The sequence below is a fragment of the Fistularia commersonii genome, chromosome 9, assembly GCF_037954325.1.
Source record: "Fistularia commersonii isolate RoL2024-O1a breed Wild chromosome 9, RoL_Fcom_v1.0, whole genome shotgun sequence".
Lineage (NCBI taxonomy): Eukaryota > Metazoa > Chordata > Actinopteri > Syngnathiformes > Fistulariidae > Fistularia > Fistularia commersonii.
Window position 1 is genome coordinate 2,798,154 of NC_141292.1, and position 26,336 is coordinate 2,824,489.

The 26,336-nt window shown below is 39.3% G+C and overlaps 2 protein-coding genes across 3 annotated transcripts in view; one reads left to right on the forward strand and one right to left on the reverse strand.

Annotated features, from left to right (window-relative positions):
* The window catches only part of LOC147230950 (uncharacterized), a 21,976-nt gene extending 18,400 nt beyond the window's left edge, over positions 1-3,576 (forward strand). Inside the window, exons 6-7 of one of the 2 annotated variants that reach the window (XR_015106568.1) lie at positions 992-1,053; positions 3,434-3,576. The gene's annotated coding sequence lies outside the window, so the exon portion shown is untranslated. Of the gene's footprint in view, positions 1-991; positions 1,292-3,433 lie in introns of those variants that run through there. The other variant, XM_086151924.1, reaches the window with a different exon arrangement.
* thbs4b (thrombospondin 4b) overlaps positions 1-23,962 on the reverse strand; it is a 24,725-nt gene extending 763 nt beyond the window's left edge. Inside the window, exons 1-21 of the mRNA XM_086151921.1 lie at positions 23,554-23,962; positions 20,230-20,427; positions 17,844-18,094; positions 17,641-17,743; positions 17,461-17,543; positions 17,311-17,362; positions 17,077-17,228; positions 14,213-14,350; positions 11,297-11,374; positions 11,055-11,207; positions 10,855-10,959; positions 10,679-10,786; positions 8,511-8,670; positions 7,541-7,659; positions 7,417-7,469; positions 5,697-5,890; positions 3,450-3,628; positions 3,293-3,341; positions 2,478-2,674; positions 2,154-2,326; positions 1,385-1,524 (exon numbers count right to left, since the gene is read on the reverse strand). Of these exons, the coding sequence (XP_086008047.1) occupies positions 1,385-1,524; positions 2,154-2,326; positions 2,478-2,674; positions 3,293-3,341; positions 3,450-3,628; positions 5,697-5,890; positions 7,417-7,469; positions 7,541-7,659; positions 8,511-8,670; positions 10,679-10,786; positions 10,855-10,959; positions 11,055-11,207; positions 11,297-11,374; positions 14,213-14,350; positions 17,077-17,228; positions 17,311-17,362; positions 17,461-17,543; positions 17,641-17,743; positions 17,844-18,094; positions 20,230-20,427; positions 23,554-23,632 (2,764 nt within the window). The 5' untranslated portion in view covers positions 23,633-23,962. The remainder of the gene's footprint in view (positions 1-1,384; positions 1,525-2,153; positions 2,327-2,477; positions 2,675-3,292; positions 3,342-3,449; positions 3,629-5,696; positions 5,891-7,416; positions 7,470-7,540; positions 7,660-8,510; positions 8,671-10,678; positions 10,787-10,854; positions 10,960-11,054; positions 11,208-11,296; positions 11,375-14,212; positions 14,351-17,076; positions 17,229-17,310; positions 17,363-17,460; positions 17,544-17,640; positions 17,744-17,843; positions 18,095-20,229; positions 20,428-23,553) is intronic.
* Between the last annotated feature and the right edge of the window lie 2,374 nt (positions 23,963-26,336).

Here is a 26,336-nt window from a genome sequence, read left to right on the forward strand (position 1 = left end):
AAAGAAAAAACCCTACAGACAGACAACAATATAATCGAACAAAATTGAGGTTAATTTCAGATTTAAATAATTGTTCGGATGAGACATGAAACTTCTGTATTTACAAGTTACTTCACATCCATCCATCTTTTATACTACTTATCCTGCAGTCAGGATTACAGGGCAAGAGGAGAAGAAGTTCATGCGAGTCCAATTTAGAAAATTGTCGGAAGTTTGGATATGTAATCTTCCATTTTGAAAGTGAGAAGAAGAAAAAAGTAAATGTATGGCCGCACTTGACTTGCTAACTCTAGCTTTGCTGTCACTGTATTCTGCAGCCATGCAGTCGCAAGAAGAATCCCTGGAATCACGAGCGCCCCCTACCATGAGGCAGGAGAACTACGTGCCTCACTTAGCAGCTCTCCATAGCCGTTTTATGATCACTCAGCACAAGAAACTAGTAATGCACATACAGTTGTTGACAAAAAAAACAATGTACATTTGAAATCTTGTTCATATAGCCAAAGTGGCAGTGACATTTTACTAGCGACATACAGAGACAGCAATATGGCCATCATTGCACCATCATCTACCTTGAGGCTCAAAAGCCTGCAGCCTCACCGCACGCCTCCTCTCAGTATTTGAACAGTAATTGTGAAAATTCAGTGATTTTGAATGAAAAAATCTAAACCTAGTGAAGTTAAATAAAAAATACCTTTATTGTCCAAGTCACTGATAAATATAATCATTTGATCCTTTTTTTTTCTTTTTTTTACATTTTTTTCTTTCCAAGATTGGCAAGTGAGGCACGGCCTCTCGTGCCTCCCCTGCCTGCTGTGCGTGAAATATGTATAGTTAACAAAGATATGCAAAACACCGCTATCTGGCAATATTTGGATTAACAGAGTTTTGTGCTATTTTCACTAAATAATTACCAGTCAGTAACATTCTGCTTTTGGTCTTTTAAAGATCCAACATCAATTTCTGTTTTTTTTTTTTTTTTTTTTTTTAGGAACCCCAAGAGCTTGGAGCACAGAACCCTTCATCACAAGTCCACGTGCCATCAAGTGAAAGGTAGAATTGTTTGTTACAGCTTTCAGGGCTGCAAAGAGTGAGTTAACAAACACACAAGTTGAGCGTCAATACTATATGAATGTAATGCAAGCTAACAACATTAATAAACAAATAAACGCGGCAAACTCCATTCCATTGAATTGCAAACCTTTTATATCCTGCTCATGAATGCTCGATGGATATACACAGGGCTGAGATTTATTTAATCATCATCCTGTTTATGCAACAAGATTAAATGTGTCCCACTTACCGGATACAATCCAGGAAGCACCAAGAAATAGGTTATATAACAGAAAAACAGCAACCGTAAACAGACAAGATGAATTCTTACCGTTGCAACGGTATTTCAGATTGGACCAGATGATGTTTTCCTGCGAGAAACAGAAGACGCCAAGCCGTCCTCCCCTCATGGTCGTGTCGATGGTCACGCCAGAGTCGGCCACCAGCTCAGTTCCTTCGTAAAATCGGGCCCTGAACAATCAGAATCAGAATACTTTATTGACGCCCAAGGTAGAAATTACTTTTTGTTTGCTCCTGCTTATAGAGCAAAGTGCAGAAATATCAAAATAAAACTCTATGTAAAAATAAAGAATATGATAGTGAATTATAAAATTAAAAAAAAATTAAACTAAATACAATAACATGAAAAAAAAAAAATTAAGAAAATACAATACAATACAATAACATAAAAATAAAATAAAATAATAAAATAAAAATAAAATAAGATAAAATACAATAACATAAAAATAGAAATAAAAATGAAATAACATAAAATAAAATAAAATAAAATAAAAATGAAAATAAAATAAAAAAGGTAAATAAAAATAAATAAAATATAATAAAAATAATGGGTAAATAAAAATACATATAATAAAATAAAATGAAGTAAAATACAATAACATAAAAATAAAATGAAAATAAAAATAATGGGTAAATAAAAATACATAAAATAAAATGAAATGAAGTAAAATACAATAACATAAAAATAAAATGAAAATAAAATAAAATAGAAATAAAATAAAATTAATATAAGCGTCGCAAAGGACAAGGCTAAAGAGGAGCCGATAGTGAGTTTCAAAATGAGGAGGAAGACCGTCTACCTGATGTATCCGACCTGTGGACGGTGCTGCAGATACCAGCGATAGGACACTTTGTCCTTCCAGCCCACGTTCCTGGGGTCCTTCCACAGCAGACGCACCTGGTCCTGGGTGTCTCCTGTGTGCCACAGCGAGTTTCTCAAATGCTCTCCGGGGCCGGATCTAGATTTCACAGCCTGCCAAAGAGATAGAGCGAAAGGGATGTGACGTGAGAGATAAAAATAGGGAGGGGAAAAAATGGGATTGATGCGGATGTGTCGCAAATGGCTCATTTCGCAACGTACGACATGTTTTGTTTCATTTCGATTTAAAAAAATATGACAAAACCTTAAGCTGGATGCCTGGCTCGGCCACGGCTCTGAACGGAGTCGCCTGCCAGTAGGTCTGTTCGGTTTGTTTCCACATGACGACATAAAAGGAGGAAGAGTCCTGGTAGCCAAAAATGAAGCCTGCGTAGTCGTCATCTGTCACCGTATTTACATGAAACGTCCCCTCGAAGTCCACCCCGCTGAAGGCAGTGTAACCTGAGCCAAGAGAGAGGTCGTAGGCAGATGCTTGGTGGAAATGCATAAAGTTTTTGTATGCCACTGGTCAGGTGGTTAAGTTGTAAGAAAAAACAGTTCAATTTCATCATAGATAATAACCGGATGATTTATCTAATTTACTCTCTGAAATGGTGCGTTTTTTGATAGTTTTGGTTTTGTAAAATAATAATAAAAAATGAATCAAATCAAATAGAATAAAATAATTGAATTAATAAAATTAAATTTAATGAATTCAATTCAATTAAATGACATTTTTGTGATTTCGGTCTTACCCAATGCAAAAAAAAAAAAAAAAAAAAAAAAAAGAATAAAATCAAATTAAATAAAATAATAAAAATCAATAAAATCAAATTAATTAAATTCGTTCAAATTACATTTTTGTGTTTTTGTTCTTACCCACTGCAAAAAATCAAATTAAATAATATAATAAAATTAATAAAATAATATGAATTAAATTCAATTCAATGAATTTTTTGTGTTTTGGTCTTGCCCACTGCAAAAAAAAAATGAATAGAATCATATAAATAAAATAATAAAATTAATAAATTGAAATGAATGAAATTCAATTAAATGACATTTTTCTGTTTTTGGTCTTACCCACTGCGAGTCCGGGGTCACTATTCATGGTCTGGACAATTTCCATTCCCTTTGTGGAAAAAGCAGAACGTTGATAAAATCCTACATTCTCTGCAACTGCAGTAAATTCTTATATACTTTTATTTGAACTCTCTGTTTAAGGTCTCGATCCTCCAACCTGATTCAAAACGACCCAGTTGGGGTCAATCTGAGCGTCTCCCTCTGGGTCCAGCACCACAGTCTGATAGGCCCTGAAGTCCGTCAAGGTAACTTCGGCATTTTCGGGGCAGTTGTCAATCCTGTCGATGATTTTGTCCTGGTCGAAGTCGGACTCGCACACGTCGCCGACTCCGTCGTCTGACGTGAGAGAATGGGATTCAGTGCAGTTCAATGCAATCCTATACTTTTCAAGGATTCATGACTTCTATTGTCATTGTACTGTATGTGTGGTTCAAGTAATCAGGGGTTGTGCCGAATTTAATGCTATGATCGCGCTGTTTTAGCAGTCCCTTACACTTAACATGATTAAATTGATGTGAAATGCCGGAAGAATGATAAAATAAAAGTGGATTCAGAATCAAAGGAAAAGATCTTTTCGATAACATAAAACCAGAAGCTGCTACATTCCCCTAGTTATGTGGCTATTTCTAACAAAGACTATCTCATCAAAAAAAAAAAAAAAATCTCATTATCATTACACTTCTGGCAAATATTGGGCAACATATAATCATTTTTATATTCCCTTTGAGTTTTGGGCAATCACCCCGCCTCCACTTATTGTTTGAAAGCCCCGGCCTTAAAGGCCTATTCCTGTTTAAGCGAAAAACAGATGCGGTGAATTCCCTCCTCCTCTAAATACGAGGGAAATAAAAGATCATTAAGTTATGATGCTATCACATAAAGGCTGTTGATGCACTGAAACAACCACTAACTGCTCGTCCCCCGGCGCTCCTTCTTTAAATGGTTAATATTTCATGTAAAATAAATTCAAGTTAAACGTGTTGAACGAGCATTTCTGGGGCTCGTACCGATGCACTCGATCCATTTCTGTTACCTCTCTGACCGCTGCAGATAGATGTGAATGTAAAGGCAAAAAATGATCACATGAATGAAAAGATAAAAAAGAATAGAAAAAAAAAAAATAATAATAATAAAAAAAAAAAATATATATATATATATACATTTCCGTTACCTCTCTGTCTGACCCCTGCAGATAGATGTGAATATAAAGGCAAAAAATGATCACATGAATGAAGAGATAAAAAAGAATTTAAAAAAAAAAAAAAAATGTATATATATATATATATATATATATATATATGTATACATTTCCGTTACCCCTCTGTCTGACCCCTGCAGATAGATGTGAATGTAAATGCAAAAAATGATCACATGAATGAAAAGTTTAAAAAAATAAAATAAATAAAAAATGTATTTAGATATAATTTGAATTTAATTTAAAATATATATCTATATATATATAGAGCGATCTTTATATATATATATATATATATATTATATAACGAAAACATTTTTATCTATATAATATATATATTAGATTATATATATATATAAGTTATACAAATATATTATATTATATATATATTATTTTTAATACATTTTTATATATTTTATATATTTGTACATATATATATTTTTTTTTTCTGTTTTTTTTCCGTTTTAAATATATATATTTCCATTATATGCATTTCCGTTACCTCTTTGACCCCTGCAGATAGGTCTTAACGTAAGGGCAAAAAATTATCACATGAATGAAAAGTAAAATATAAATTGAATAAATAAAAATGATAAAAAAAATATACATATATCAATTTCAGTTACCTCTCTGACCGCTGCAAATAGATGTGAATGCAAAGAATGAGAAAAAAAAGATCACATGAAAAATAAAAAAATCTATCTATCTATCTATCTATCTATCTATCTATCTATCTATCTATCTATCTATCTATCTATCTATCTATCTATCTATCTATCTATCTATCTATCTATCTATCTATCTATCTATCTATCTATCTATCTATCTATCTATCTATCTATCTATCTATCTATCTATCTATCTATCTATCCATCCATCCATCCATCCATCCATCCATCCATCCACATTTATATATATATATGTGTATATACAAAAAAAAAACGTTTCTTTACCTTGCAAGCCCACAAATCTCTTAAAGCTAAATGGAGGTTTTTTGATTTATAATGATCTCGGAGTGCAAATCGGTACAACTAATGTTCCAGTGCCTCTGACAATTTCCAAATGAGCTCAATTACAAAAGTGATAGTTTTAATAGCCGACCACAGTTGGATCTTAATGTTGTCCAAGGCGGCTTTGCTTGATGTAAAACCAGGCTGTTGTTCACCAAAAAGTGATATTATCCGCAACGCAAGACGTCAGGTCGCTCACTGTTATCGTCGGTCTGGTCGGGGTTCGGAACCAGCCTGCAGTTGTCCGGTCCAGGCGGGATAATATCGGGGATTCCGTCATTGTCGTCGTCGTCGTCACACTCGTCGCCCAAGCCGTCTTTGTCGGTGTCCAGCTGGGAGCTATTGATCACGAACGGGCAATTATCCTTGGTGTCCTGGTGACCGTCACCGTCACTGCGGGGAGAGATGACAAAACGTCAACGGCAAAAGCTATTAGGAGGTGCTCGGGTTCAATTATCCAGAATAGATTTACAATCGGAAATTAGAAAGTTTCTGTGTGGTGGAGGGGAAAAAACTGGAGGGAAGTTTCTTTTAACCTTCACGCAAAGGAGGAATAAACGTCCCTACAAGAGCGATGCTGTATGGCAGGGGTCTCGGACTCGCGGCCCTCGGAACAATATTTTGTGGCCCCCGGCCTGAAATCAAATCTTTGTGTTCCTGCGGCCCGTGTTTTTTTTTTTCTCACATGCATCTTGGGGTTTTATACAGTGGGTTTGAAAAAAAAAAATGTGCAAGGAAAAAATGAAAAAAGCTACTTTTCAATGTATTTTTTGCTCCAAAATTTAAAAAAAAGAAAAAAAAATTCTGGTGAAAAAAAAAGTCTAGTAACATTGTTGAAATGATCTTTTCTTTTCTTATTTCTATAAAAAAAAAAAAAACAATAGCAAAAAAAAAGAAAACGGCAAAATTTAAAAGATTGATTTAATAACCAGAATAGCCACCATTAGCCATTAGCCTTTTTCTAATAAATTCTAGTGGCAAATTTTCCCCCAGTGACAAGATTTATTCTTTTATTTCAACAATATTTTTAGGGTGTAATTCCAGCAATTCTTTTTTAATATTAATTTTTAATATTAATTCATCATGTATTTTTTTAGAGGAACAGCTCGTTATGTATAAAGATTTTTAGAATTTACCTAGTTTTTAAGAATAAGAGAAACTTTATTTATCCCGAAATAAATTGTTGTGACAGAGTTACAAGAAAATATAACAATAATAAATAATAGTAGATGAATTTTATAAACAGTAAAAAATAAGAGAAAAAGTGAGAATAAGAAATACAAATAAACTATAAAGTGTGTTAAGTAACAAGTGAAAGATAAGGAGTGCACAACAGTATAAAAAAATATTGGTCATGTAGCTGTTATGAAATATTGCACAGTTATGAACATATATACAGATAAAGTATTGCAGTTTAAATTATTACAATATACAGTAAGTGGGTGAGCTTTTTTTAAATTTTTTTTAAGGTTTTAAAATTTTAAGATTCACTGCGGCTGAAGGGAGAGGAATTAAAAAGTCTGCTAGCCTCAGGTAGGAAAGACCTCCTGTGGCGTTCAGTGGAGTCTTTACCTCCTTTAAAATGAAACAAAGGAAACATTTAGTGTTACTTCTAGGTAATAATTCTACTGGTCCGGCTCCCTTGACATCAAATTAGGCCGTACGTGATCCGGAAACAGTGACGAAAAGACAGCAGATGAAGATGTCGAGGTTCTCTTTGGGAGTGACCAGGATGGATCAGGAATGACATGCTAGATGTTTTGCAGTGAAGGGCGGGAATACTGGAGGTCTAGAGGAAGACCGAATATATTTACGGATTTAGCGAGAGAGGATGATGCAGAGGGTCGGATGGAGAAGGTCGATTCGGAAAAGAAGAAGTCTTGACACAAACGCTAAATGACTGCGCGGTATTCGAGTACCTGTCCTGGTTGGTGTCGCAGGAATCTCCGACCAGGTCGTTGTCGATATCGGACTGGAAGGAGAGATAAAGTTTAGCGAACCATAACGCCGCCCATCTTCCCATCCCGTCCGTCCGGGACCAACCTGGTTGGGGTTGGGGATGTCCGGGCAGCTGTCGCAGGCGTCTCCCACTCCGTCTCCGTCTCGGTCCAGCTGGTCCCCGTTCTGGACACGCTGGCAGTTGTCGAGGAAGTTCTTCAGGCCTGCGCCGCCGCCGTTCAGAGGAAATGGTTAGCGGCCACCTTCGGGCTCATCTGATATATTAATGGCGTGTTCCGAATCGGGGATTCCCGCTGCGCCGGCGGCGCGAAAACCTCTAAATATTCCGACTAAATTGCCAGATAATGGGTTTGTACTGATCTGGAGCTTCATTGGCACGCCGATGTTGCACTTCGGCACCGATGTAATCAGACAGTCTGGTCTTGTCCCTTTGTCTGGGCCAAAAACCGCCACATTACTTAATCATCCCAGGATATCACATGTTGTTCTGCTATTTTTCAAACGATCGACACCGCAACAGGATTATTTCATCGGTTTTATCATTCACGCGTGATTGTTTTTTTACCGTTTATGAAAGCTTCATCATGTTGTTCCTGTTGTTTCCCACTGGGATGCACTGTTGTACCGGTAATGCAGGTTAGGGACCTTTTTTTTTTTTTTTTTTTTTTTTTTTTTACATATCTTTATTTTTTTTTTAATTCAGAGAGATGGCATCCACATTAAAAATGCAGAAAAGGTCAAGGAGTAGCAATGGAGGAAAACTATCTATCTATGCTTTGGGGGATTTTAAGGTGTAATCACTCTGGTAAGTGATCATAGCTTAGGTCACCTTTTTGCCTGTAAGGTTTTTTTCTTTTTCTTAAACAGCCTTTCCCGGCTTCTAAAAACATCCGGAGTGTCTCGGAACCTGATGGTTGGTTATTATGAAAGTAAATGTAATGTGATTTTGGAAAAGCAAAGGGAAGCGAGGAGCAGAATCAACACAGTGAGAGCCTTCAGCGGGGCCATTATATAACACCAACGTCAGCATCCGTGATGTCGTTCCTCTCCATACCATCTCCATCCATGTCGTCATCGCAGGCGTCCCCTTTCCCGTCCTCGTCCGTGTCCCTCTGGTCGGGGTTCTCCACCATGCGGCAGTTATCGCACGCGTCGCCATGACTGTCTTTATCACTGTTCTTCTGGTCCACGTTGGGCTTCAACCAGCAGTTGTCCTGAGCCAGGAAACACAAAGGTCTCATTCACAGTCTGTCCGTCTCAGTGCATGTGTTTGTGCTGCGTTTTGTGTGTGTGTGTGTGTGTGTGTGCTGGAAAATAAGGGTTCTTTTCATGTGGGTGATGGTCAGTGAAAAGAAAGTGCCTCTGTGTGCTTTGCTGGATTAGACTATCAACTCTAAACTATTTGGAAAGTCTATTTAAAAAAGGCTGGTTTAACGGCGAAGTTTGATTAGAACATCGATAGAAGTGAAACATTTCGCTAAACTTCAGGGGAAATTACTTTTCTCAAGATGCTTCTTTTCTATGTTTTAATCTGTGCAGCTTTCAACTTTTTTAAAGTCAAATATATATAAGATTCCAGGAACTGATTTCAGGGTTTATAGATAAAACATTCGAATCACTTCTTGGAATCTTATATATATTTGAGTGTAAAATTAAATGCTACTCTCTTATTTAAAGATATTTAGGCTCCATATTTTATATATATTTAGCCCGGTCATTAATTTAATCTAATTTAATTACATTTAATTTAATTTAATTTTATTTTATTTTATTTTTTTATCTAGAAATTTAGATTCGGTATTTAATTTTCCTGGTGATCTCTTTAGTCTCGAAATGTTCGCATTGTTTTTGCAGGAAACTAATAACTGATTTTATCCAAAGGATATTGTCTTACACCGATTTTAATTAGACATGACCCCGGGATAAAAAGTATTTGTGTCTATTCTTCTTGGCAGATTTAGCAGAAAAAAAATCTATTTTTCCCTAAAAACAGGTTAAATGTGTAGTTCTATTGTTTGTAGTGAGTTTCCAAAGAGCTGGAAGGGAATATTTTACATTTCGCATCCAGCCGTTTCACAAAGCGCTGTGGTTTTTACCACAACAAGGCAATTTCTTTGATTCAAATTTAACCTACAAAGCATTTCTCATTTGTTCGCGCTCCTAATTAACAATTTTCTGTTGCAGACACAATTAATTCTGTTGGCATTTAAATACGAACTTCGCCGATGAAATATCTCTATCGACAATATTTAGTCGCAGCCCTATTTCATATTTAATAGACTTTTCTATTTGACTCGCCTACATTGCGGCGCGCTTTACTTCCAGCAAATGAAACAAAATGGAACCGATCATTCAATCATTTCATTTTTGTAACGGACTCGGGTTCGTAGAAAACACACAAGACGGTCAGTCGGTTCGTCCGCGGCGTGTCTGAGGTCAGACCGAGCGACTGCGGTCCAGTTTACCGACTCAACTAGACGTTGCCCGTTTTGGATTCCTGGGAGTCGGATGAAAAGTGCTGGCGGCGGCACTGACAGGCGTTTGGCGTCCACCGCACTACCTGGGTCTTTTAAGGAAATGATGGATCTTAAATTATGTGGCGGTTCAAACTCCTGTCAGAGGCGGGTAGCCTTGATCCGCTGCGGAGTCTTAGCGACATTTGTTAACAGAAAAGTCAAGTATATGGTGATGCATTACAAGCGTGGCACATGTTTAAGAGCCCCTGTTCCTGTTTTTTTGACATGATTTATGAATTTATAGTAGGTAACATTCCTTAGTTAAAGAATAAATTCAGTTTCCACAATTTGCTCATGTCACCTCATTCCCCATCGGCGGGTTTTGAAACCCATCCAATGCTCAGAGTGCACATAAAACAGTAACCAACCAACCCGAACAACCAGAGCTTATATAAAAACTGACTGATCGCAAAGCAAAGTAACCGCAAAACGGGGCATGAATTTCGATGCCACGCAGTCAAAGTAAATGAATTCTCCTTGAAATGGCGACAGCCATGCGATTTGTCTATTTATTTGTTATATACACGTCTTTTTAAATGCTAAAAACGGTTGCCGGGGAGCCCCGTTCGGATTCAGTTAACGGGAACTCGACCCGGACTCGGATTCGGCTCAAATGACTCACGATTCCCCGAGATCAGCGACGCAGACGCTCGGCGACGACGTGCTAAATTTCTCGCGCGTTTTTTGTTAAAACGTTTTCACCGACCTGCTCGTTTGGAATACCGTCGCCATCGGCGTCGCCGTCACAGGCGTCTCCCTGGCCGTCCCTGTCAGCGTCCTCTTGACCGGAGTTCGGAACGAAGATGCAGTTATCCTGCGAGAGAGATTTCCATGAATCACGATCCTGATCCCCCCCATCCCAAAAGAGATCGCATTTATTACCTTTTTACAATTAGCATCTTTGCATTTGAGCTTCTCGTCCGGATACCCATCGATGTCGGTATCCTTCCCGCATAGGAATCCGTTACCGGCCCAGCCGATGCCGCACTGACGGGGGAAAAAAGAAAGCGCGCAGGTGTTCGGATCGCAATCGTGCTCAATTTTTTTTGGGGGGGGGGGGGCGTAGAGTCGGGAAATCCTACCTGACAGGAGACCGAGCCGTCCCTCTCCGCGATGCATTGCGCGTTGACGTCGCACGGGTTCGTCAAACTGTTGCCGCAGCTGATCTCCGGCTTACAGCCGTTCACCTGATCTCCGGTGAAGCCTGTTTTGCAGCTGCCGCAGTGGTAGGAGCCCTGAGGAGGAGCGGGGTCGGCATCTGGGTCGCGTTTACGGAAAGGAAAATGAAATAAAACGTGTTGCGGCGCGATTGCGGGCGACTGACCTCGGAGTTGTGACAGATGGAATTCGCCGCGCAGCCGCCGTTGTTGGGCCTTTTGCATTCGTCGACGTCGTCGCACACCTAGAGCGGTTTTAACACGAGTCTCGTGTAAGATGCGTAATCACCCGGTTTCATTTTTTATGTCGGTCCAACTTATCGCCGCGTCTCCAAGGTCCACAAGATACAGTACACGTGTCAAATTCAAACACCGCGTGTTTGCCGACGTTAAGTGATTAAACATGGAAAGTTAAACATTAATCAGCCGACCGAGGAAGGGGTTCCCAAACTTTTTTGGCCGAACGATAATGCCGGGTGACCTCTGATTTAATTTCCAGTGCAAACGAAAAAAAAAATTTGTCCATCCAAACAGATTCAAACTGATATTTATCAAGAATTTAAGCTTCATTTGAAGTTTAGCCACCACCACTTTTTTTTAGTGCTCAAGAATCCTTGTTGGTCTCAGCCCATTTGCATCCTGTTTATTTGTGTTTATTTTTGTCATTGCTATTGTCACTCTGTTTATGTTCCTATCCCTATTATTCTCACCCTTGCTGTTTTTTTTATTCTCCATTCTGTTGTCCACTCTTATCCTTAATGTTGTTGTTCTCTCTGCTGTCTAATTATTTGTGGATGTCTTTTGCTATCTTCTAATTATCTCTTTATTTATATTTATATTCATATTTATCGATACTATAACTGTTACGCTGCTGTGACAAAAGAAGTTCCCCTATAGGGATCAATAAAGTTTATCTTTATCCTTATCTATAGACAGAAATCATCAGAATTTTTCAATGAAATCTAAATGAATCTCTTTCTCTTTTTGTTTTTTTTATACAGATTCACAATAGTTGCAATATGGTGTCATCTTATCTTAGTTTAGCTTAGCTGAGCTTAGCTTAGCTTTGCTTAGTTTGTCTAAATTATATTATTTGTGAAAAAATTATAATTCTGGCAGCAACGTTGACTTTTTTTTTCCAATTAATGTTTTTTTGTTTTTGGAAATTTGACCTCCAGAAGTATTGACTCATCTATATTGGAGTGATTTTTTTTATCTTATCTTATCTTATCTTATCTTATCTTATCTTATCTTATCTTAAACTAGCTTAGCTTAGCTTAGCTTAGTTTAGCTTAGCTTTGCAACAAAAAATTATAATTCTGGCTGCAACTTTTTTTTTTTTGTTCAATTCAATTTTTTACTTTTTGACCTCTGGAAGTATTGACTTATCCATATTGGAGTGATTTTTTTTATCTTATCTCATCTTAGCTTAGCTTAGCGAAGCTTGTCTAAATTATATTATTGTGACAAAATTATAATTCTGGCTGCAACTGTGATTTTTTTTTTTTTGTTCAATTAATTTTTTTTTCTTTTTTTGCAAATTGGCCCCCCAGAAGTATTGACTCATCCATATTGGAGTGATTTTCTTATCTTATCTTATCTTATCTTATCGTAGCTTAGCTTAGCTTGTCTAAAATATATTATTTGCGACAAAATTATAATTCTGGCTGCAACTGTGATTTTTTTTTTTTTTTGTCCAATTAAATTTTCTTTTTTTTTAGCAAATTGGACCGACCCCCGGAATTATTACCTCATCCATACTGGAGTGATATTTTAATCTCATCTCATCTCATCTCAGCTCAGCTTAGCTTAGCTTAGCTTGTCTAAATGACATTATTTGCACAAAATTTATAATCCTGGCTGTGACTGTGTTTTTTTTTTTCAATGTAATTTTTCTTTTCAAATTGGACCCACCTGGAAGTTTTGACTCATCTGTATTGAAGTCATTTTTTTTCGGCTTAATTTTAATCGTGGATGTTTGACACCAGGTGAGGACACGGGACTCTGATCAGCCCTGGCTGTGCCGGGAGGCGGCGCTTCCCATGGCTCAGCTCATTCTGTCAGATCTTGTCAGGATGATTATTGTAGTTGATGAATCCCACACGTCGGCGTATTATATATTCAAACAAGTCAAGCGAGAGAGGATTTTAGAATAGCGTTGAATGTGATGATTTGTACACGCAGTTTTCTTTTAGGTGTGCTTGACTTTTTTTTTTTTTTTACAAATAACCATACATGTTTATGGATCCCGAACCCGGTCTTATACTGTCCTTGGAAACGTGCTATTTACGATCCTTTTCTTTTCAACTCCAAAATGAGGAGTGACTGCGAGGTGAAGCGGAAAAGCTGTTGAGGCAGAAAAAGATGACGTTTTATACAGCCGTGCTTCCGCTGGATGCTGTTTATCACTCCGGATTGAGATTTATCGCAGATGATAATTTCAGTGCTCATCATTTTGTGCTCTGTGCTTAGTTTCGTTGCAGCTCCTCCCCATAAAGTCTGACGGACCCTCAATTTTATTCATTAACAGGGCACTCACAATTTTTTTTTTTTAATTTATTTTAAATAAAAATCCCTTTACAATTCTTCATTTTAATGCTTTCTCTTCTAAAACATGTTCAGCGGAGTCGATTGCATTAATGATTAGGATTTCTCACTGTGCTTCTGTCACAAAGTGCAGCGTAATTGAAATTCAGCTCATAAATTATCCTCAGGGCAACTTAAATTATCAATTTTTATCTCCCCTCAACTCCTTTTGTTCCAGTTTAAGTTGAATATTTAACATTTTAAATTGTCATGGTGTTGATTTATTTACTTGCTTTAGAAAAAAAAAAATCCCATTGGCTTATTTTTTTTTTTTTAATTTACCATTCATTGACTATTAATGATGTTTCTTTCTGTCCCTGAGCTACGTTAGGATTCGGCCTCGGCCTCAGGAGCAGCTGGTGACACCCTCGTTTTTTTTTTTTTAATTTATTTTTTTTTAATTGGAAAAAAAAAACATATTTGCACATTTTTTTTTTTTTTTTTTTTAATTTCCCTGTCATCCTGCTTTTTTTTTTTTTTTTTTTGCCGGTCCTCACCTGTTTGTTCGTCTGCGCGAAAACAACCCCCACACCCTCGACGGGCAGGCCGGTGAAACCCAGCGGACAGGCTTCGCACCGGTAGCCCGGAGCTGTGTTCACGCACTCCACTCCAGGGAAGCAGGGCTGGAACCGGCACTGCAGAAAGGAGGACACAGAAGCTGCCGGTGAGCTAGGTTCACACGTGGGTTCTCCCCAAAAGCTTTCAGGTACCATTACACTTTTGCAAAAAAAAAAAAAAACAAAAAAAAACACACACAACGTTTAAGGGGTCGTCATGAACAACAGTAGCACCTTTACTCTCCGCTGAGCTTTTACTTGCCGCTTCAGTCCCAGGACGCCGTTTCACAGATTTGGCATGAACACACTGTTTGTAATTCTGTCCGTCTTTCGGGTAAGATAATACTCTATTGATCCCTATTGGGGAAATCCCAGAATGAACGCACTCAGATTTGGAATTTACGAATTCACAAAGTCTCTGTTTTATACCAAATTTTATGACGTGGTAACATTTTTTTTCCGTCATTTTTCGGCCGTTTGCTCTGATCCGAGGCCAAGACACGTGATCCATCTATTTTAATTTCTCGAAGAAAACGTAACTTTTTTCAAAAGACTCCTGGTTGGCCAGTTTCCGTATTGATTTAAAGCGCTTTTATTTGTTTAGATGTTTTCAGGGCCTGGCGCTGGAACGCCTCTATGAAGTGCTTTTGCTTTATGAACCACGACGGCTCCTCTAGTTCGGCTCTTCTAAGTGTTCCGTGAAGCAAACGCCAGGACAGCCGTTCAAAGGGAAACTCAAATTAAAAAGCCTCAAGTTGATGTGATTTTTAAATTGAGTATTTTTTTTTTCCTAATTTCATGCTTTATTAGTCATACTTATTTTATTTGTTTATCCTATCTTGTTTTAACAATGTCCCTTTGCACATCCTTATGACTTATTTATTCTATTATTCTTTAATACTTCAATCAATTCATGTCTTAAACCATTTTTATTTTTATTTCTTTATTTTTTTATTCTCATTGATTTTCTTGTTCTTATTCAAATGAAGTCCCTCAGAATACGCGTCTTTTTTTTCTGGTGAATTTTCAAGGATATTCGCCGTTTTAACTTCAACCCCAAACTGCGTCCCATTCTTCGGAAAGATGACGTTCGAATTAATTTTTTTAATCGACGCCAGATCGAGAACCTCGCTCGTCCAGGTCGCCCAATCAACTCTTTGCGGGTCGAAAAATCCGCTCTAATTTATTCAACTTATTTTCCAAGCGGTACATTAGTTACACCAGAATTCGCCCCAAAGTCCAAAACTTTGAGCGTAGAGAAATAAAAACTCCCTTTGGACACGTGTCCAAATAAGGATTAGTACAATCCGCACAGTATTGAACATTAAATTGTGCAAGGTTAATTAGTTGAACTGTCACAGCGGCTGATTAAGATGCATGAACCAGGCACTGGGTTTCATATTTGGTTTGATTCCCGACTTTGGACATTCAATGTCACTTCCGTTTTACATTTTCTTGTGTCTCTCGGTCGCATTTATTCCGAATAAAAGCAACAAAATAGAATCCGGTCGGTAGTTAAATGGGTGTTTGTAAGAAGCAGCTAGGTCAGATCAACATAGTGTCACTGGACATATTTTATAATTTATCTTCCTTTCGGCGGGAAAAATATGGATGTTACATAGGAAATACTTATACGGGATGAACGAGACAAAAAAGAATAATAACACAGCTCTTTTCCTGAAACGCGAGGTTTTTTTTTTTTTCAAAAAAATCTTTATTGTGAACGTCCGCTGCAAACTTTGCGACTGGAACATCATGATAAGAGGCTTTTTGCCACGCTGAGTTTGGGGCAGAGGGTTATTTTACTATATTTACTATACATGTGTTATGCCCTAACTGTTTATTTTCATCCCGTGGCATCCAATGGCATCCTGCTTATTTTTGTTTATTTTTGTCATTGCGATGTTGTTTATGTTCCTATTCTTGTTGTTGTTGTTTTGGTTGCTGTTTTTTTTCCCTTTCTGTTGTCCATTCTTATCCTTGATGTTGTTGTTCTCTCTGCCGTCTATTTATTTGTGGATGCCTTTTTCTATCTTCTAATTGTCTTTATTTATATTTATATCAATATTTATTGATACTATAACTGTTACACTGCTGTGACAAAAGAATTTCCCCTATAGGGATCAATACAGTTTATCTTAGCTTAGCTTAGCTTAGCTTATCTTAGCTTAGTTTAGCTTATCTTCTTTGCAATAAAATTGTCATTCTGGCTGCAACTGCAATGATTTTTTTTTTTTTTTTCAAAATTGGACCCCAAGAAGTTTAAACTCATCCATATTGGAGTCATTTTTTGTAATCTTATCTTATCTTAGCTTAGCTTAACTTAGCTTATCTTAGCTTATTTGCAACAACATTGTCATCCTGGCTGCAACTGCAATGATTTTTTTTTCTTTTCAGAATTGGACCCTAAGAATTTTTTACTCATCCATATTGGAGTCATTTTTTTTAATCTTATCTTATCTTATCTTATCTTATCTTATCTTATCTTAGCTTAGCTTAGCTTAGCTCATCTTATTTGCAACAAAATTGTCATTCTGCTTGTAACTGATGTTCTCTGACACCGAGACAGAAAAATGAAAATATGTGAGGCTCTGCTTCCCGTTAGCTCGCTGACATTTCTCCGCTCGGATTCTCTCGACTTGTTTGTCCGTGAGGCGAATGTGATTCTTCAGCGGCTTCATCCCATTAAAAACTAGAATCTGAATGTTATCCTGTTTTAGATGGCCAAAAATTCACAGAAATATAGCCTTTACATGTATTTTAACCTCGTCGCGAACACGGGATCCCATAAACGGGAGCCGTACCTCGTCCACATCGTCGCAGTTGAATCCGTCTCCGGTGTAACCTTCAGGACAGGGCGAACACTCCACTCCATCTGCTGTTTCGATACACATGTCGTCACGGAAACAGACCCCCGGACCACATCTTTGTTTCACCACTTCGGTTCCGCCGAGCCCTATAAACAAAGGAGAGGGATGAAACTGGAACCCGCTTGTGTTTTTCTTCGGCGCCAAACTCAGCGACGTGACGAGTCGTACCGCAGGCCTGGCACTCCGAGATGGTGTTTCTGAGGAATGAGGTCTCTTTTACCTGGAAAGGGTCAAACGCGCACGAGTTTACAAAGTCTGACGCGTTGTTTGAAAGGTGGAGGGCGAACGGGTGGCGGAGGGAACGTTAAAGCTACTTACCTGCTGAATGAGGACGTCTTTCAGCTCATTTATCACTTTTGTTAACTCCATCATTTGATTGGATAGCTGCTTCGTGTTGATCCCTGGAGACAGAGACTTTGTTAAAGTGTATCGGGGATGAATCGGGTGTCGCCTTCCAACAGCTGTTCCTTTATCCTATGATAAACACCCGCGACTCACCCAGGGTTTGGACCGAGTCTCTTTGCTGGAAATTGCAGCCTTGTAACGAAGCCACATTCTCGAAGGTGTCTCCGACCACCAGCTTGAGTTCATCTAAACTCTCCTGTCGAAACCCAAAAAAAAAAAAAAAAACGCGAGTCGAGGACGGCCGCAGGAGCGGAGATGTTTATTATTGTATGGAAATTCTGCAGGAGAAGACCCACCTGGTCTTTGTTCAGCATGGTCTTTAGCTCCACCATACTGTAACCTGCTGGCAGACCCTGAAATGCAGCAGGGAGATCCCTGATCGTCTCCACCAGTCTGCAGTCCAGATGCAGTTCCACCCCGCCCGGCCCCTGCTGCTGCAGCCCCCTCAGATGGAACAACACTTTGTGCGTCTGGCCGTCGGCCAGCGCCAGATTGTTGAAGGTTACTGAGCTCATCCTCTTGTCGGTCCGCAGGTACCGTAATACGGCTAAGGGACGGCGTGGTGGAGGGGAAGAAAAAGACAACAGAGTGGAGGGGGATGAAACCAGACGCGCGTGATTTCAAATAAAAAAAAAACAAAAAAAAACGGATTAAACCCAGATTTAAAAAGTTTTTCGCTTCGCGTGTATTTCTCGATTTTCAAAACGCCGTTTTTTTTTTTTTTTTTTAAATTTCATTTGAATCCACGTCTGACTTTGTTTTTGAAAAAAAAAAAAAAAAACAAAAAAAACAATTCCGTCCAAATAAAGTTGATTACATTTAGGATTACTTGTAATAACTACATTTTTTCAAAGATCCCAGAGCAGCTTATCCTTCCCAAATTAAAGTTGTATTCACGGACAGATCTCTGTGATTAATTTCAATTTGAAACAATAAACAAAAAACCCACGTCCAACAAATCTGTTTGCAATTTTACTGAGCCGTCGGTCCAAAATGGAGGGAAATCCTTACTTTGACTTTCTTTATCTGTATTTTACAGATGACGAGGATTTCCAAGTGATTCCGGACGAAAACGGCAAAGAAATCTTTCGCCGAAGGTTTTTCCCGGAATAAAATTTAGCGCCATTAAATGACTAAAATGTGGCCGCGAGGACCGACAACGTAATTCCCTTCTCCTCTGTTGCCATGGTCACCACGCAGGAATTTCAAGATGCCACATTTCTTACTGCTTTGGCATTTAAAGTACTGTTGCCATTTTTTTTTTTTTTTTTTTTTTTTCCAGAGATCATTTGCCAGGAGGACCTTTTGGAACGGGTGTAACAATATGATGAAACTCCATGCAGAAAGGTAGAATCCAACCCGGGACCTTTCAAATTTTCACTTATTTTTCTTCAATGTTATCAGGTTTTTTTTTTTTTTTTTTTTTTTTTTTTTGTGATTTTTCACCCCTCTCAACTCATTTTCAGATAATTTTGACCAAATGTACCGCTCAAAAAACAAAACAAAGGGAAGGGACATAAACAATGCAATGTAACTCCAAGTCAGTTGCACTTGTGCAGCAACACTGATTCATTCAAACTTGTTTTTAGGACGTTGGATCAGCCTGAAGTGTGTTTTTCCACTTTTTATTTTGAGTGTGACTCTAAATCCACACCTCCATTGGTTCATACGTTCGATTAGCATCGACCATTTTTGTGTGATTTTGTTGTCGGCGTCTTCAACGATGTACAGAATAAAGTATTTAATAGGAATATTTCATTCGCTCAGATCTAGGATGTGTTATTTTAGCGTTCACTTTGAACAGTATATAATCGTGCATTCAATCCCTTTTGATGAGATGGTGACCTCAATTTCATTCAAGTGATAAAATGCATTTGTGAGCTTCTAAATTCTCCACCTAGAAACATCATTTACAATATCACTGATTAGCAATGAATCTCAGAGTCGTAACAACAGGTGGAGTAAAGAAAAAAATGTGACCCCATGACTATGATATTGAAATGACACAATTGAGTCCCTTTATTTTGGGAACCCTGTACATCAGGGGTCTCAGACTCGCGGCCCTCGGAACAATAATCGGAACAATAATCTTTTTTTCTCACATGCATCTTGGGGTTTTTGTACAGTGGATTTAAAAAAAAAAAAAAAAAAAAATTTAAAAAGGTACTTTTCAATGTATTTTTTGCTCCAAAATTTGAAAACAAAATGATTTTTTGATGAAAAAAAAAAACATCTAGTGACTTTGCTAAAATGATCTTCTCTTTTCTTATTTTTATAAAAACCACAAAAATAATAAACAGGAAAAATTAAAAAGATTGATTTAATAACCAGAATAGCCACCATTAGCCATTAGCCTTATATACATGCTAGCAATCCATTTTCTAATAAATTCTAGTGGCAAATTTTCCCACAGTGACAAGAATGTCTCTTTCAACGCAACAATATTTTCAGGGTGTAATTTCATCACTTCTTTTTTGATATTCATTTTTAATATTAATTCATTATGGTTTTTTTTTTTTTTTTTTTAGAGGAACGGTTCATGACATATAAAGATTTTTAGAATTTACCCGTTTACCTCCTTTACACTAAAACAAACGACACATTTGGACTCAGTGTTACATGGTTGATTGTGTAGACTTTTGCAGAGAAAAACTTAAAAGTGTAAAAGCTCAACACGCCTACCTTTATTGAGCTTCCCCATCACTGTGAACTCAAAGTACTTGCTGTTGTCCCTGGGATTGTACAGGCCAAACACCGTGGTTCCGGTCTTGGGCTGCAGCTTGAAGGAGGCCAAAACGAAAGCCTCGTCCACGCCTTGCTCGACCAGCCCCCCCTGCAGCAGGTCCGGCAGGCAGTCGGGCGAGGTGAGCAGATCGTAGACTGCGGAGAGAGACACGGGGCGAAGAGGGCGCTTAAGCGACGGACGCCGAGATATGAATATTTACAACCGGCGGAATCGACATCTCCCGAGTCGACAAGAAAAAGATGATGACGCCGACGCCGGGTTGCTCTTGCGAGACGCCACGTCAATCACGCGCTACAATCTTGGCAGGCGGAATCGGGTAGAGGGGGGATCTCGGAAGAGAGACGGGCACCGCGACTATCAAATGTGATGTTTTAATCATCGTTATTGACATTCTGGTAAATGGCGAGCTCTGGTTTTCCATCCGGGCGGACGTACTTGCGAACCGAACTCGCCGTCCGGAGTCGCCGGACAATCGTGCTTATGGTTAGTCTGTCTTTAATAAAGTGACTCGGGAGCCGGGCGAACCACAGGAGGATGTGAGGTGAATCTCTAGTCCACCATCTGCGCACATGATGAATGCATAAGTATCCGAGGAGCAGACTGAAGGGCCTCTGTAGTGAGAGAGCAAAATTGCTCCCAAATGCTTGAAAAAAAAAAAAAAATTGCCCCTTGTCAGCCAAGATTGCAAAGCATGATCCCCACGTGAGATCAGTCCTTCGGTTTTTCATCTTTCCATTTTGCCCCTATGTTTTGTCTGGCGTGGAATTTAAATTTTTTTAAATTTTTTTTTTTTTTTTTTTATTACCAAGCCAACAATGTGTGGCGTGACATGACACAGAACAGCTTCAAATTTAAAATTAAAAAGAATATATTTGAACTATCCTATTGGGTTTTCTCCTCCAAAGTTCATTTAATTTAAGAGTTTTGTTTGTTAAACACTCAAAACCTGAACTTATGCGCCATTAAATATCCTCCGAAGTGAATTTTAAGCAACGGTTTATTTTCCGATATAATTTTGCTCTTGTTTTTGAACGACACGCTGAAAATGATAGCAAAAAAAAAAAAAAACAGTAAAAATTAAAAAGATTGATTTAATAACCAGATTAGCCACCATTAGCCATTAGCCTTATATACATGCTAGCCATAAAAGGCTACTATTCTATTCTATTTATTCTATACACAATCCAATCTAATTATTTTCTAATTTTCCAACAGAGACTGCACTTTCCTCAGAAGACTTGTGGGGACTCCGAGGTGACCGATATCAGAGTGAGACCGGGGAGGGTGCAGAGAACGCATGACCGGTAAATTTCAATCTAAGTTCAAGTTGTTAGTGAAATCAATCAGTTTTTTTACGCCTAAAAGCTAGATTTATTCAAATACTGCACAGAGTTGTGGCGAGCAACTGATATGGACGCTTTGTAGAGTCAGCGGGATGTGACTTTTAAGAGTCTGGCTAACATTTTTGAGATAAAAAATATTTAAAAGCGTCTGAAAGCGGCTTTGGATTTGCTTCTGTAGCCACTGGTTGATGGAAACGACACACAGAGTTGGTTGTCGAGGGCCACTTAAAACGGTGTTAAAAAATGCTAAAAAATTAGCTTTTTTGCAACTAACCTATCCAAATTTGTATCTATTTTGGTAAAAATGTTCCCGGCTTGCGAGCGCATCGCTGTGTGAACGGGTTTGGGTTGATTTAAAAAAAAAAAAAAAAAAAAAAAAAAGCTCTTTATAAGTTTTGACCATGTACATTCATGCACGGCTGTCGAAAAAAAACAAAAAAAAACACAGCTGCTTCGTGATAATTCTCACGCAGGACGGGACCGGGGGGGGGGTCGGGGTTCGTCCCGCAGATTTTCTGAGAAAGAGCCTGGTTTCACCTCAAGATTAACCCCGGATTTCATGGATCATAAACATTGTTTCGCTGAAAGCAATAGGCCGAGCCGCCTCCTTACTCTCCTGGCCGTGGTAATCCATCACCATCAAAGGTCACGCTAAATGTCAGCATTCTTAACTTTAGTGTTTAACAAATACTTGACGTTTGAGGCTTTGCATACGCTCTGCCGCCACGTGATGTATGGATGTAATTAACCGCCACAGATGATGAAGGAATCGTCTCCTTGACTCTTCGTTGACATGGATGCAGAATCCTCACAACAACAAAAAGGGAATTCTATTTAAACGCGCTCCATTTTGAGGTGTAATAAGACACTTATAATGAGATTGTCCTTTAATTCGCAATTTAGGGATGTTTAGCCAGTAAGTAAGCCAGTTGCAAATTTCAGTTATCGCAGACGTTCCCCGAGATGCTTCTGTCCTGAAAATCGCGCTAACAAACAGTCTCACAAACAACGAGTTATTTCCGGGGGAATCGGATGATGACGACCTCCATTAATCCGGACGTATTTACGCGACTTTATGGAGTTTTGATGGGGTTAAACTGAGAGGATGGACGGGAGAGTGAGGACTACGCTATCAGTTACCGAGCGGGTTTATAAGACGCAGTAAACGCAAGTCGTGTGTGTGACCCTCCATAAAGTATGCGTACGACTGTGTCTGTCGGCGGGGAAAAGGGAGAGGAGAGTCTGTGTGACTAGAAGTTCAATACTGCACCCGGATCATCGCTGATGACTTCCATGTGTGTGACCCAGCTGAAACTTTCTTTAATTTAACACCAGCCATTGAGCCGAACCTCCTGAGCAGAAGTCGGTCAGCGCAATTTGGCTCTGATGGATATGAAAATGCGAGGGGTGACTTCGCAAAAGCGACCGGCTCGAAAAGTATTTTCATTTGTACTCTCTGTCTCTGGGGATAAAAAAAAAAAAAAAAAAAAAAATGAATATTTGAAGATAGGTGTAGAACCAATCCATCTCTTATCTGACTGACAGATATTTAGCATTTTATTTGAACCTCTGAATCGCACGCCTAGTCCTTTGTGTTTTGCATTTGATATTCCTTTTCACGGCGTCTACTTCATCCATTATGCATCGGGATAATACAAAGTGTTTAAACAGTGGGAGAACATTACATTTTTTTTTTTTTTTGTGACAAATAATGGTAATGCAGGGCTATATCACACACACACACACACACAATGTCAGAAAGATGCAGTGCTCAAATAACAAATTTAAATGTACCTGTATGTGCGTCTGCAGGAGACTATGTAACTTAAAAAGCATTCAAAAATGTTGTTGAACATTGTTACCAGACGTAGACAACTGAGATGTAAAACAAATTTAAAAAATTTGGTGGTCACTCACCCAAAGCCTGGGCTTCCACATGCAAGCCCAGGTTTAGCAGAAGCAGAGAGGCCAGCATCCAGGCTCTCCACGCACCCATTCTGTCCTTCCGGCAGGTCAGAGATCAGCGATCTGTGTGTCACGCGGTGGCGGCTTCCTGTACGTCTGCTCAGAAGTCAGACATGACCATTCTGACGGCGTGTGTGAATGAGAGGATCGTGAGGGTTTATTCGAGGGGAGGAGCATCAAGTCCGGAACCTGCTTTGAAAAAGTTTTTCCTCAGACGGCCACATGCGGAGAAGGAGTGACCCGGGGGAAACTCGACTGCGTTGGCTCCGGCTGCTCGCGGCTCGGCTCTGACGCCAATGTTCCGTCCGTTCGGCAGCTTCGTCCGACGAGGCTTTTAACTCTTCGGTTCGTTCGTCCGCCGAATGACCGACGTCGAAGTTATTTATAGTTTCACGCCGGGTCTAGAAACACAAGGTTCTTAAACTTTCCTTCCAGGGATCAGATGTTTTGCCCGCCCCACTTTCCCAGGGCAAAGTCAGGAAACGAGCTCCTAACAAGCCGTCTTAAGCGAAATTCGGCCTCCGGGTCGTCAGCCTGTCTGGCACCGCGCTGAAAACGTTACCGTCTTAATTAAACGATGTTCGTTTTTTCCGTTTTTCGCCGTTCTCGTCGCTTTTAACCCGGCTTCGGTCGAGGCGTCCTCTGAGCGCAAACGCGCTGAATTTACGCGAGCGATGTTTGGAACTTGAACTAATTCAATTAAAGCGGCGTTTCGGTCGCCGCGGGACGGAGTTCAAACTGAAAAGGATAAACATCCGCGTCTATAACCACCAACTGCCACAAAGTGAGTCATAGTTTCCGAATGTCTTTAGCAGGTGTCCTCGCGGTCCGTATCCCCGCCGCTCCGGTGTTTTCGGCGCGCTGATATCACGGACTCCACCCGGTTTTATGTACCCCCTGATTGGTTTTTGTAGAGTCATCCATCTCGGGAGTTCGGTATCTGGACCCGAGAGACGTTAATGCATGGCGTGCAGCTGCGGCCAGGATCTTAATATACCGCATCAGCCTGCTGGAGGACCTGAGCTCAGTCACATCATTGTGCGGTTGATGAGGTCAGACAGCGAACGCTGCAGCTGGTCTGGAGATAAAAAAAAAAAAAAATCAAACCGCAAATGCGTCTGACAACTTCTCCTGAGAATTTTTATTGCCGGCTCTGATACGGACGAATCCTGAGAACCCGATACTCGTTCCTGTCTCGGTACGGTTACGCGGCGAAAGACACCAGAGATTATGGAATGGCTGTAACCGCTATGAAAACATACCGATGGGTAATACGCAGCCGACCTAGAAATCTATGACCTGAAAAGAAAAACAAGGCGGACACAAGGGTGATTGCGGGTTTATTACAGGAAACACGAGGTAGATTATGACAAAGCATTCGGCCGTAATCTAAGAAATATCGTCGCCTTTATTTCTATTAGCGGTCTGACGCTAAGCTAAACTTTAGGTCGTGCACGTGTCTCAGGCGGAGGGAACGGCGATTTATCCAATCAACTTCCGACGGCGCCTCTCCAGCAATAATCCCGCAAAGATAGAAAATTGCTCCTCGTGGGTTCCCCTTTTTTATTTATTTCTTTTCATTTTATAATATTGTTTTGCCTTCCTAGCTTTGATTTTATGCATTTCGATTTTACGACCCCGGGAGCCGTAAAAATATACCCCCGGGGTAAAATTTTTCCCCCGACTTTTTATCTTTATGTGTATCCACACATTTTCAGTTAATGGATCCGGGGGATGTCTTTTCAGGTCTGCTTCCACCTCGTGTCAGGCAAAAGAACGCCGAAACAATTTATGTATTTATTACAGTTGTTTTATTATGTTTGGAATTTGAGTCGTGTTTCACTCCTTTTCTCGGGAATGGCTTCGCAACATATTGTTCCTTTGACACTTCCTCTCCTTCTCTCTCTCTCCATCCATATATAACATTGTGATGCTTTCGCGACTTCTTTTTCGCTGAAAAAAACAGCTTAACCTATGAAAATACGTCTGCTGAGGTTAGTTTTTGCACCGGCGCATTCGAGCCGTCTGGATTTTATAATGTTACTTAGAAAGTTGAAAGCTACCTGCAAACATCGGCGCCTTCCTCTCCCGTGTAACCGTGGAGACGATTTACTGGCCGGGAAATATTTTGCCGTGTCAAGCGAATTACAATATTTCCCAAAAAAACAATATTTACATTTGCAAAAAAAAAAAAAAAAAAAAAAAAAAAAAAGAAAACGAAGAGGCGCCTCTTTATAAGAACCTCTTTCATTGCAACGTTTGTGGCTTAGGAACGGACACAGAATTTACAGCACGGCAACCCACAGCTGGAAGTGACCATAACTCTTGTAGACCCTGTGCTTAGCGCCCAAGTTCTCATTACACTGTGGGGCGTAAAGTCTTACAAGCTGCATGCCGTCTTACCTGATGAAGTTATGCAACAGCAGCAAGTCAGCAAGTCAGAGGGGATTGATCCAACACCTCATTAAATCTCCAGCATCTATCAGAACCTCGCCCTGTCTGGTGGAAAGGACTCACTCCAAACCGCAAATTACAGCAATATATTGCATGAACTTTTGGTATTAGACAGACTATAGCGCAGAACCCAAGGCAGAGGCTTAATAAATCAACCCACATCCGGCAGCATATTTAGAATGCAAACTCTTGAGCCAAATTGGTGTGTCATGGTGGATAAAGCTGTCAAGTTTCCTGGAATCGTCTAACACGGCATAGAGTGCATGAATAAAAATTATACA